The 13,050-nt window shown below is 37.9% G+C and overlaps 1 protein-coding gene across 2 annotated transcripts in view; it reads right to left on the reverse strand.

Moving 5' to 3' along the window:
• The window catches only part of ythdc2 (YTH domain containing 2), a 46,419-nt gene that overhangs the window by 22,826 nt on the left and 10,543 nt on the right, over positions 1 to 13,050 (reverse strand). For both annotated transcript variants that reach the window (XM_008423091.2, XM_008423089.2), the window contains exons 7-14: positions 12,316 to 12,418; positions 11,412 to 11,568; positions 9,841 to 9,948; positions 9,615 to 9,760; positions 7,802 to 7,937; positions 5,335 to 5,461; positions 5,060 to 5,125; positions 1,144 to 1,322 (exon numbers count right to left, since the gene is read on the reverse strand). In XM_008423091.2, the coding sequence (XP_008421313.1) occupies positions 1,144 to 1,322; positions 5,060 to 5,125; positions 5,335 to 5,461; positions 7,802 to 7,937; positions 9,615 to 9,760; positions 9,841 to 9,948; positions 11,412 to 11,568; positions 12,316 to 12,418 (1,022 nt within the window). The remainder of the gene's footprint in view (positions 1 to 1,143; positions 1,323 to 5,059; positions 5,126 to 5,334; positions 5,462 to 7,801; positions 7,938 to 9,614; positions 9,761 to 9,840; positions 9,949 to 11,411; positions 11,569 to 12,315; positions 12,419 to 13,050) is intronic.

Raw genomic sequence — 13,050 nt, forward strand, 5'->3', positions numbered from 1 at the left:
AAACTGTTTTAACTGCTGAAAAAGGTAACAGAGGACACGGATATGGGACGTGTGGGAACTCCTATTTTATCAAATTGATATGGGAATAACAGACTGTTGGCCATTCCAAGGTAAAAACAATAAACAGCTTCCAGTCTGGGTCTCGCTACGGAAACCGTGAAAGCTCAAACAAGGTGTTTCAGCAAAGTTATCCCACTTTTTCCAACTGCATGCGCCCTAATCAAACCCACACAATGCGTGTTCTCTCACGGAAATCCACATGCCTTCAAGTACAACTTTTTTTTAAACACATGGGCACTTTCAAAGTTTCAAAGAACCTAGCACCAACTAGACGCAGCGAGAGCATTACACGTTTTCGATGTGTACCGTTACTGTGTAAACACAGATCGTAATTAGAATGTTACAGTGTAAACGATCCAACAAAAACGGAACAAAAGTGCCGTTTTTGTTGGATCGTTGCCGTGTAAACGCCCCCCAAGTCTCATCTGCATGTAACAATAGGCACCCAACTGTTGCCAACTTAGCGACTTTGTTGCTACATTTACTGGCTCTTCAGACAAACAAAATTGTAATCAAATTTGAAATCATAATCTGAAGGTCAGGTTTTTTAAAGATCTGTGGTCAGCCAAAAAACTGCAATCGGTGCACCCATGAAAAATGTCATTGTGGTCATAAAGCAGATTACTGAATGCTGCCTTTGCGTAAAGAGTTTCAAGTTTCACATTCTCAAGGCTGTATTGTTACTTTTGGTATATGATGAGCAAATTACCACTACAAAGCAATCAACACTTGAAAAGTGAAAACCTACAATTTTCATGTCTGATGAAAAAAACAAAACTGTAGAGTTTTGAAACAGAATAAAAACTGTAGTCATGAAATAAGTATATACTTCTTATCTTCTTTCAGACAGATTTTATCCTACCATTATTTTATGCACCCATAATCAGCTACTGCATTATGTCCATATTGTTCAGTTTTCCTGCAGTCACAGAACACAGAACAGTCTCAGGCGTAACATTATTTTACTGACTTGTAATACAGAGGTCCAAAAAGCAAGCTGTGAGACTGCAAATGAACCCAGAGTGTAAAGAAAACAGTTCAAACTGGATGGAAGGGGTTGTTTGCCTCAATGCTAAACCTCACCCTCAGTAGTGGTGGTGCAGATGTTGTGGAGCAATGTCATGATGAGATCCAAGTCCACCCGCTGGTCATCAAAGCTGTGGTGGTACTGTTTGAGAAGCTCTTGTTCTTCACTGCTCAGCTCTGTAGGACTGCACTGTACCAACGCTGATTCCTCCAGGCTGCTCACTTCCCCCAAAGGTCTGCACAGAAACAAAAGAACATTTTTGCTTTTAATTGTTTATAGTATTCACAATTATCCTAAAAAATATATAAGTAAACAATCATGTGCTTCTACAGGAACTGGGCTTGTGTTGTCGTCGATGTGCTGATGTCACCCTAGGAATCATCCCAGCAATATAAGAAGCAGCTAGGGCAGCAGGCATGACTAGTGCAGATCATGGATCTTCAGTTTCTTTGAAAATGGTGAAATACATGGTTGATGAATTCGGTTTGTTGTCACCAGGGGCAGGGGAATGGGGGGGATTTTAGGAAAGACCAGAAAACACACATCACTTTCAGCCATTTTTAGGTTAACAACTAAAAATGGTACAGTTGGCTCACAGGCTTAATGCAACACAGGTAACCCCATTGTTTCGATTAGAACTGCTTTCACGCCTTTTACTTGAGATTTCCAAAACAAATAAGCTACAATTATTCCAAATGATTTTCATTGAAACAAGAAGTTTGTTTCTGATAGGAAGGAAACGGGTATCTTGAAAAACATATGGTAATAAAGCTATACAATAATGGTATTGATTTGGGAAAGAAAAATAATTTGTTTATATTTTATTAATTAAAAAAAATAATAATTTATGCCCTTCTATGGAAAAAGCTTTATTAGCATTATAACAATAAATCCCTTGTTATAATTGCATGTTTCCGTTGGTATTTTGAAGGTTTCATGTTTAGCGATGACCTCCAAGCCTTTGAGGTTGGAAAGTCTCCTTGCCATCATCCTAATCTTTAGCTCAATCCAGAGATTCAGTACTTTAACAAACGACTTAATTCAATGAAAATCTTAATTGGAATAATCGTAGTTTAATTGGATCACTCCGAAGCGTTAATATTACTATTATTAGACTAGAGCAGGGATGTAGAACCAGTTCAGCATTAAGAGCCAAATAAAGCTCATCATCACAGTAAAGAATCACCTAACAATTTCAAGATTAGCTTTATACCACATTGCTTGCTGAAACAGCTTTTTTTTCTAGTCCCTAATGCTTTAGAGGGACACCTGACAGTGTTCATTTTACAAGTGTCTTTAGATTTGGTTTGTACCCTGCTATAGCTACTCTTTTACACGTGTAAGTGAAAACAAGACAAAGATTGGACTTGCTTAGGTGCAGTAAAAATGTATTCACAGATATACAGAAAACTTTTGAGCTCCGTCTGCCAAACTGTCAGATGTGGAAATGTCTCATGCAGGACATTTTTGAAACATGCAGGAGAATTTAGTTTAACCATTATTTTTGGTGCAACAACCCAAGATCATCATCACTGCCCCCCTTTTAGTCCTATTTAAAAACTTCCTGGATTCACCCCTGCTCAATAGTTTTAAGGGGGCATTTAATAAACATTAATATTCAAGCATTAATACAAATTAAACCTTACTTAAAGGTTAAACACAGCGGGTCTGAGGCATCATAATAAATATCATTATTAATTTTATCTCTCGTAGGAGTCTCTTCTCTCTGATTTTTCTCACTTTGTTCTGCAATAGAAAAATCACTATATATCTCAAATCCACAAACCTGCCACTCTGAGCGTCACCGCAATGTGCACACCACTGATTGTGTTAATGTGATCAGAACCAGTTTGCTTTGCCCCTTAACGTCACCAGAATCTGTTGCGCAAACTCATATCACATATGTTTGCTACTATCTTGTGCAGCAGCAGCTTGCTCTGCTTCACGTTATGCTGCTTTTGTCAGTCCTGCCTTCAATAAGTAGTGAGAAATTTTGGTATCAAAGAGCTGCACATGATCCGTCAAAGAGCTGCATGCAGCTTGAGAGCCTCAAGTTCTCCACCCCTGGAGTAGAGAATAGCTTATGCAGCATTGCTTCCAGAATGGTTTATAATTTGGTTGGAAATTCACAGTGAAGAAACCCCTGAATTCTACAATCGGAGGGCAGTGTCAGACACAAGCAGCCAGTCTGAGGTGAATTTTCACAATAAAACATCTGTGCTGCCATCTTAATTAATTAGGGGTTAAAGGTCCAAACTCCGCTCCAAGAGTGGTGACACAAAAGTCCTATACTGGACCAAAAGTCAATCCCTTTTCAGTTCCCTTCAGATTTTCTCTTTCACCGATTAGATATCATGTCTGTTGATGCTGTTTAGGTTTCTTTCCTTAATTAATTCAGTTAATTATTGGACATCAATCCATCCACTATGTAACACACTTGTCCTTGCCGGGTTGCGAGGAGAGCTGGTGCTCATCTCCAGCGGTCAATTGGTGAGAGGCACGCTCCAGTCAGATCAGGTTGCCAGTCCATCGCATCACATAACGGTATAATTTCTAATACAATAATTTGTGATTCTTTTAGTCGCTACCAGGCCTGTCATGATAAACAATAAATCAATTAATGGCATTATAAATAAAAATTATCAACCTCATTTTAATTTATCGACTTTATCGTTTCTTCCTGCCTTTTTCTCTATTGATGACACTGGATGAAAAAAGGCTGAACTCTGGTGCTCTTCACTGACCCCTCCTGTAAGTAGGAGTGAACTCTTGCATCAGGTACTCCGATAAGCCGAGTACCTGATTATGAAGTATACATACCGTATAAGACACTAAGGCGCCCCGGATTATAAGGCACACCTTCAATGAATGGCCTACTTTAAAACTATTTTCATATATGAGGCGCACCTTTCATATATAAGGTGCATAGAATAGACGCTGCAGGAGAGGCCAGGACGTGGCCGGACGATGGTCACCCTTCTCCGTTTGCGCACAGCAGGTTCGTGAAGAACGTGGTGCTAAATGGCCTGCAGACGACCTGATTCTAGACGGTCGGTAGGTAGATAGGTCAGTCAAACTTTATTAATAGATTACAAACCAGCGTTCTAACAATTATCCCAGCATGCACCGCGCGCTTCTTCTTCTAAGGGGGAAAATGAAGTCGGCGGCTGCTTACCGTAGTTGCTAGACCTGTTGTGGCTCAATATTTGTCCATATATAAGGCGCACCGGATTATAAGGCGCACTGTCGGCTTTTGAGGAAATTGAAGGTTTTTAGGTGCGCCTTATAGTGCGGAAAATACGGTACTTCATAATTGTACTCTTTTAGTTGAATGTAGTTTTTATTTCCACCTTGGTTTTATGTTGTGTTTAGTTTTTATTGAAGTGCATTTTTTTGTTAACGGAAACTGAGAGTCCATTTTATTTTTGGTTGTTTTGGTTATTTTGTTTACCAGTTCCAGTGTTAAGTGTTCYTTTGAAAATAAAATTTATTTATTTTTTGCAGAATGTGCTTGCATTGCCATTACCATTACATCAGTTTAAAATTGTCTTCAAACAATATTATAGTTTATCGCAATAATTGTTGAGACAATTAATCGCTCAGCAAAATTTGTGTTAGGCCTAATGACTACATCCATTATAATAATAAAACCTACTAATAAAGTCTCAATAATGTAATTCTGGCAATACATATATTGATGAATATGTATTCATCCTGACCCCATTAGGGACAAGGGTGTTAGAAAATGGATGGATGGACGGACATTCATCCCACTCCTTCTGACAAAGTATGCAACTAGAACTCATTGATGAAGTGTAAGGATGACTTTTCAGATCTCTGACCAAACTTTTGAGACTGATTAAAATTTCTGATACATAACTATATAGTTGAGTAGTTCCCTTTGGTTGCTACCTCTAATGATCCACTGCATACGGACCATTAGCTCCTGTCAATACTGTTTAATAGACTCACATTGAAGATTTGAGGATATCCATTGCTTCTGTCTGCTGGAAGTGTTTAGCAAAGTCTAAAGCAGTCCTGAAAAGAGATGTCAAAAAAGTCATATGTGTCAAACAGTTTGTAAATATTTTCATCAAAGCAAAACTAATAGACTATATTGTGACAACATCTACTCCATTATTCAAGTTATCCGTCTTTTGAGTTGGTACCATTGGCCACTTTAAAAGCCACTTTAATCTTTGTAATCAAAGCTTTGCATTATAGGAAAGAAATGTGTGCCTTCCTACCACCCGTTAGATGCCTTTATGTTGATATCAGCACCCATACTGAGCAGCTGCTGCGTTTGTGGAAGGAATCCCCGCGCTGCTGACACCATCAGAGCCGTGGAGCCGGTCTCACTGTGCATGAAGTCCACTGAACCACAATTCAGGACAGAAGAGAGATCCTTCATCCAAACCTGCTTTCATTATGCATTACTTCAAGTATAAGAGCGTATGTATCTGTTTTGGTTTTGTACTGACATCCAAGCATCATCTTTATTCTACAGTATTAAGTCTTCATATTTACTAGGGCTGTATAATTATATTGACTCTACGATATTTATCGATTTTTTTCCCCGTCGGAAGATATATATTTTTCATCCGTGAGTATCTATATTTTAAACCATAGGGGTCCATAGGCCTATACGTCTTGTTAACATGTCTGATTTGTGATGGTGTAACAGCAAGTTTCCACCTCCCCCCAGTCTCACTTTCAACTTGTGCTTAAAGCTCACATTATAAACTACACACCAGTTTTCAAATTGTGTTAATAGGCCTTATGCTAAATTAAGTTAACCGTATTTTTCCAAATGTCAGAGAAATGTCAAAAAACGTTTTTTCCGGTTATGTGACAGGGAATGAGCTTCCAAACGTAAAAAACAAAATGCAACATTAGATTCCTTTGTTTTTGGAAATCTCTAATCTTCAATAAATAACGATGGGCTGCGTTTTGTTGCTAAGAAACAAAGTAAAGTTGCGCAAGTAACTGTGAAAGAGAAGTGGAACGGTGTAGCGGCAAATACAGTGAGATCGCAAAATTAATGCAAAGTTTGGATATTGGAGCGACTGGTGGCATCCACTTCGTAATTTGCTTTTAGCTTAGTGGTTTCTGTTCTGTATATAAAGGATTACCTGAAGAATCAACGCGCAGCAGGTAGCGGAGCTGCGTTTTGAGCTGGAAGATAAAGAGGGGAAACCCGCAGCCGGACTCTGGGCGCAGTGAGGATTGCCATTATGACGATCATTCTTATTAGCAACTGACAAACATTATCAGAGACTGGGAGTACGATGAGATTCTGGCAGTCTGAGAGGCAGCTACTCAGAGATCCTAGCAGGGGAATAGTGGCGCTGCGCAGCTGCAAGGAGTCGATCACTACAGGGTGAGGCAGAGCCACTCCCCCAACAGCTAGTAGTAAACAGTTTACAGCCACGGCTAACTCCGGGAGTCAAAGTAAAAAAGCCTCGTCCCCATAGTCCAGGAGACCTTTTTCTTAACCCCCCCCCAACACACGATTGTACATTTTTTGTCATCTTGTTTTGACCTGTGATGTTTTGTCAAAAATTGCATACAAACAATGAGGAAGTGCCTTCATTTTCATGCTAATTTTATAAAATGGTGATGCTTGGAATATTTTTTACATCAGTTTAAGAAATGTACGGTATTTATTGTCATCCTAAATTATAAAAACCATTTGTTATGAATATTTGAGCGTTCCACAATGAAAAAAGTTTACATTTTTCCAAATCGGGTTTTGTTTTTCTGTGACTCAAAGTCCAAAATGTAGCCACAGTAAGTCCAAAAGAAAAACATAAGTACAATCATTTGCATATTGAGAGTCTACAGAGGCTGCTAATCTCCCCACTCAGCTCCCGGATCACTGTTGAAACTTTGAGTTTTATGTCAAATCCACATGAATTAAATGACAGAAACAAAATTTCTCACTGCATTTTGATTCATTTTGTCCAGCTGTAGATTCTAAGTCTTTGTCCAATCAGTCTTTGTCCAATCAGAATCAGTTTTCAGCTAATTAAATCCAAGTCTATGGCACACAAAATGTTACCAAAATCACTCTGTCCCTCTAAAACCTGTCAGAATATTGTAAAAGTGCATTGAATTGTATCATTTGCCAAATATCGTGATATATATATTGTGTTTGATCAGAATATCGTATATCGTATCGTGAGATTATTGTGTTACTACACCCCCAATATTTACAATAAAATTGGTATTTTTACACACATAACCTACGACTAATGGCATTCTTGAAATAAAATTGATCAGAACAGTACATTAATTCAGCTTACATATTGCTTCACCCTATCAGTCTACTCTGATTGTTCTTGCAAAAGCACAACATCCAGTTGTCTCTAGATTCTACCAATTTCAATGTTTCTAATTGAGATATTAGGTTATAATAATTAAGGCAAAATTTTCTATACATCAAGGTCTGTTGTATTTGTGGACATTCATTTCTTGATAAGTATAGTCGTTATGCCATACTGGTCCACTTCTCAGATGAAGGACTGACCAGAGCTCTGTGAGACTGTTCAAAGTGTGGGATATAGTTTTAGAACCTACATTTGCTTTAGCCTTCCTTACTTCCTCCCTGATCTGTCTACTGTGTTCTTTACATCATATGTAATGTTATTTCAGCTTCAAATTAAATGTAGATTAGTGTATGTAGACAAATTTGATGTGAAGAAAGAATCTTACCAGGGACACTTTCATTTAGAATGAGGTTGAAGAGCTGATTGAAAGCCTCCTGGTCTTCATGCAGGAAAATGCTGGAAATGCAGGAGTCCATCTCCCGCAGCAGCCATGGTTCAAGCTGATCTGTGTCATTTTCGTTCTGTGACACATAATAAAATGTTCACAGACAACGTGTTCTGTAGACAGCACTTCACTAAGATGATGAAAAACATAATGGAACTATGGAAAAATTGTTCAGGCTTTCTGGAACTCACTGTTTCCCTTGTTTTCAGTCCAGTTTTAGGATCCATGTTGTGCAATGTGCACATAAAGTGGACATATGGTTTTAAATCCTTCCTTTTCAAATGCAAGTCATTTACTTACGATCTGCAATGCTTTGGTCTGAATTCCTGGTTATTGTGGTTCCACAGACCCTGGTTTACCTCTGTTAAGGTGTTTTAGAGCAACTCGTTTTCTGCTGTTTTTTTTTTTTTTTATCTGACTGAGACATTTCTCATTTCTATTTATTTTTTTTGTTAAATCTATAAGGTAGGCTTAAAAACAGTCACACAAACTTCAGACATATCTGACACAAGATGTAAGAATGGATCACCTTTCAGTGGAACATTAGCAGTTATTACCTAGAGGTTCATCTGAACTTTACTTTGTTTAAAAACTGTTCATAAAACTCTGTTAATGTTCTTTTAATGAACTGTATGAAAAAAATCTGAATAAGTTGTGACTTTTCAAAAGGCTGCTAGTAACAAGACTTAGCTTTGATTAAAAGCTTGTTCCCTGCTAAATTGTAAACACTTTTCAAACTTTTTACTTTTGCATTTAGCACCAACATATAGGACATATGTGGTATAAACATATAGAAAATGACTACAAGGACTGAGTGGAGAGTTGACAAGACACAGGCAACTAATGAAAAAAATCTCTTTAAAGTGTGAAAACCTTCTGGCTTCTTGAAAACAAAATATAAAGAAATGATGAATCACAAAAAGACCTTTACAAAGTACCGTATTTTCAGCACTATAAGGCGCACCTAAAAACCGTCAATTTCCTCAAAAGCCGACAGTCCGCCTTATAATCCGGTGCGCCTTATATATGGACCAATATTGAGCCACAACAGGTCTAGCAACTACGGTAAGCAGCCGCCGACTTCATTTTCCCCCGTAGAAGAAGAAGTGCGCGGTGCATGCTGGGATAGCTGTTAGAACGCTGGTTTGTTAATAAAGTTTGATAACACATTTAAAGCCAGGGGGAAGGGGTGGGGGAAGAGAGACAGAGACTGCGGCGGCAGCGTGTCGGTTGGTCTGTGTTACCCAGAAAGCAGTTGGGCACAATATCGCAACACCAACACCGTGAGTGAAACAATGACTGGGGCAGCCTACTATATAAAGTACTCGGGACCACTTCTTTACAAATGTGGATGTGTAAAAATAGAGTACGGAAAAAAACTGAAGCGTATATTCTATGCGCCTTATGTTTTAAAATAGGCCATTCATTGAAGGTGCGCCTTATAATCCGGTGCACCTTATAGTGCGGAAAATACGGTACTGTTAACAAGTTGTTTTATGAAAAAAAATGTGAGTAAAATCTTGCAAGTTTTATAGTATTTTTTAAATCCCGCAGATAGTTTACACAAACCTTAAGTCTAAATGTTGTTTCTCTTACAGTCTCTTCTTTCAGTGTGAAGAAAAAAATGTAAAAATTAAAATACATGAGGGGTCAAAATGCTAAAATGTTAAAACAATCATCATATTCAGTAGAAGAGTGAACAGAATGTGTGTTGTGGTGCTTCATAGTGTATAATGTTGTGTGTTTGGCTTGCCAGCTTAATTGAGCCCTCATCTTCTCTGTCCCCACAGCTGCCGGCATGAAGTAAGCCTGGAGCCAACATGTGGGTCCGTTTCCCACCAACAGAACTGCTCTCCACTGTTTCACACCACTCTGTCAATCGTTTCTGCTTCCCCTCTTCTGAATATCACATGGAGAGTGGAGCTTAACATAAAATCAGAGAGAAGGCTGGAGGAGGTTCAAAATGAAAAGCTTCATACTTCTCTGAGTCTCTTCCTGATATTTCCAGATGTCCTTTCTATTAAAGCCCGTCTGCCTCAAGATATCCTCCAAAAAGAGCTCTTTCACTTCAAATTGTTTCCCTTTAACTACAAACAGAGAGAAGTCCTCAGTGATTAAGTGATTACCAACATATTGTCATGGTGAAAGAATTCTCAAATAAATCAGATCAGGAGATAATCTTCCCAATTTTATAAATTAACTTTAATACTTTTAGAAAGGTTGTGAAAGTTCTGTTTTGAACTGCTTGAAATATTTTTTTCTTTCAATGATGACTAATAATTTTCTTAACAATAAATAGTAAGTGTTTCAGAGATCCAGAAACATGGGGAAACTACCAGAGGTTTCTCACAGTGGGAACATTTAGTGTATTAGCATCAAGTTAAAGCTATGTCAGAGTGCATATTCACTCAAAGATTAACAATGTAAAAATAAGAATAACAGTCTGTGTAGAAACAAATATTACTGTACAGTTATTAAAAATGGCATGCTTTACTTAAGAGAAATTTTCAACCAAGTAATTTACAGAAACATTTTTTTTAATGAACATACATATGTATAAAAAACTGCAGATTGCAAGAAATGAAACAAACTGCAAATAATAGCAAGAATGTAAATAGCTTATTGGTTTTGTTGGGATCAGTGATGTTTATAAAGTCTGGAAGGAAGGACCTTCTATAATGCACCTTTATGGATTTTGGATGAAGCAATCTGTCACTGAAGGAGCTCTCCTCCATAATTTTAGTACAAATTAATTACCATTGCCAGTTATACGCCTCTGTTGTTGCATTTTAAAAAGTATTGAGAAATGGGAGATTCCTGCAAAGGATTGAAGTGGGTGTACTGCTCTCCCTGGAGGGAGTGCACTGTGCTGACATTGACCACATCTGCCGTTGGGTTGACACTTTCTACCACAACATTGGAAACTGCTACAGAAAAAAACAGGGGGGCTGGAAATGCACCAAGACCTTGCAACTAAACCATTCCACATTCTGATAACTAAAGACATGAAACTGGTTTCAAGAAAGTGCAAGGCAATTATGCAGCTTAAGCTGTGACTGCACTAAAGACAAACTAAATGTTATTTAATCTTGGTTAAAATGAGAACATGCACTCTTGACTCTACTTTTGTGGTTACAATTCCCTCCTAATTTGTAAATAATTATTTTATTATTAATAATAATAATAATAATAATAATAATAATACATTTTATTTATCATAGCTTTTATATATCCAACTGAAATCTCAAAGGGCACATTGACACTGATGATGGCAAGCTACTGGATTGAAGGAAGGCTGCACATTTTTTGCGCCATCAGCCCTTCTGACCAAAACCAACAGGGAAGATAAAGTGTGATCCACCGACTGCAGGGTGAATGTTTTGTTTTACAGTGTGGAGATCAGCCTCTTCTAAGAGTTTTTACATCAGCTGCTATGGGCCCCATTCGGCAGGGTTTATTACGCAGGAAATAGGTACCGACCTTCTGTTATCATGCAGGTGTATGGATGGATGTTTAATTCTTGGAAAAATCAAACATTCTCAGGACTTACGGTGGATCAAAGGGCAGGAGTCAAAGTACTGGAGGAATAGATCTATATCCAGAGCTGCACTAGAGAGAATCAGCTTCAGTGTGGGAATCCTCTGGACAATATCCCGCATCTTAGTAAGAAGGAAGTCAGTCAGACCATCACGCTCGTGAACCTCATCCTGTTTGGAAAGGCCAAGTCACAAAATCATGACGTTATTTTACTACAAAACACAAACTACAAGTTAAAAATTACATTTTATCCTCACTACCAGAACTATAACTTCTCTTAAATTTGTTGTGGAAATTTGAGAAATCAAAAACCTACATAAAACAGTATACAGTGATCCCTCGTTTTTTGCGGAGGTTGCGTTCCGAAAATAACCCGCGATAGTAGTTACTGCGAAGTATCCGCAAGTATCCGTAGTTACCTTTAGTTTTCACAATTACTATACAGCATAATTAAATACTTACATTGAAACCAAAGAACAAAACCTGTTTTCAGATCAGCGAATCTGAAAACAGCATCACTCGGGCCTTACTTATGTAAGGCCCAGAGTTATGTCATTATAGCGTCTCCTCCAACCTGCCCTGTGAGATTCACAGCTGTATCAACGGCAGAGCGACGGATCTCGTCAAGCAAGCCTCCGGTCGGGTTTTGCGCTGCCTCTGGCACACAGGTAGAGAAGGAGCTCAGAGACTGTTTAGCCAATCAGGACGCAGAACACAATGCACTATCAAAAAACTGCACAAAAAAATCCGTGAAGCAGCGAGACCGCGAAAGGTGAACCGCGTTATAGCGAGGGATCTCTGTATACTGTTCTTCAGATTCCAAATACTGGCCTCAGACTGGAATAAAGCATCAATGAAGTTGCTTCAGGCTACAATCATGAGCTTGAAGATGCTATATTTATAGAGCTAATGCTCACCACAATGACATGGGTAACAGTTGTGAGGCTGGTATCCCCTGCCATCAGTGTTCTGAGGAGGACTCCACTTGTGCAGAAGGTTAGCAGCGTCTTGGGGGAGACCCTGAAGTTTACAGAATAAAGAGGAGCTGCTAAACATGTTAAGAACTCAACATTGGTTTCCAAAAGCTGACAGATGGCCTTTTGAACATTCTTCTCTCTGTATTATATCTGCAAATTAGCCTCTTCAGGAGACAATCTGTTATTTCTATGGGCTCCTTTCATTTTAACATTTCAGATTTTTATATGTAAAAAAAGAAATAAAACATAAATCCCATTCCTTCTACTAAATCATGATACTTTGGGTTGGCTTATCACACTTGACGTTATATTGTATATTATTACTTATTTTAATAATATACAATGAGTAAGTATAAAAATGAAAAAGGTTTGCAGTATGTGACTACTTTTGCTGGAGACTGGAGAACTGTGGATCTTTCCATCCAGCTTTTTATCTATATATATATATAAATATATATATAAATTTCTTTATTGAACTTTTGAGTATATTTCGGAAAAAAACTGAAGAAATACATTCCCTTACAATCTTCCCCTTACATACAGAAGCCACCAGTGAGAGAGATTCAAGTACAGTGTTATACAGAGGAAGAATAAAAAAAACAAATAAAAAAAATTAAGGGTGTAAAAAAAAAATAATTAAAAAAAATAAATAAATAAATAAAAAAAAAATATATA

The sequence above is a fragment of the Poecilia reticulata genome, linkage group LG12 (assembly GCF_000633615.1).
Source record: "Poecilia reticulata strain Guanapo linkage group LG12, Guppy_female_1.0+MT, whole genome shotgun sequence".
NCBI classification, from domain to species: Eukaryota; Metazoa; Chordata; class Actinopteri; order Cyprinodontiformes; family Poeciliidae; genus Poecilia; species Poecilia reticulata.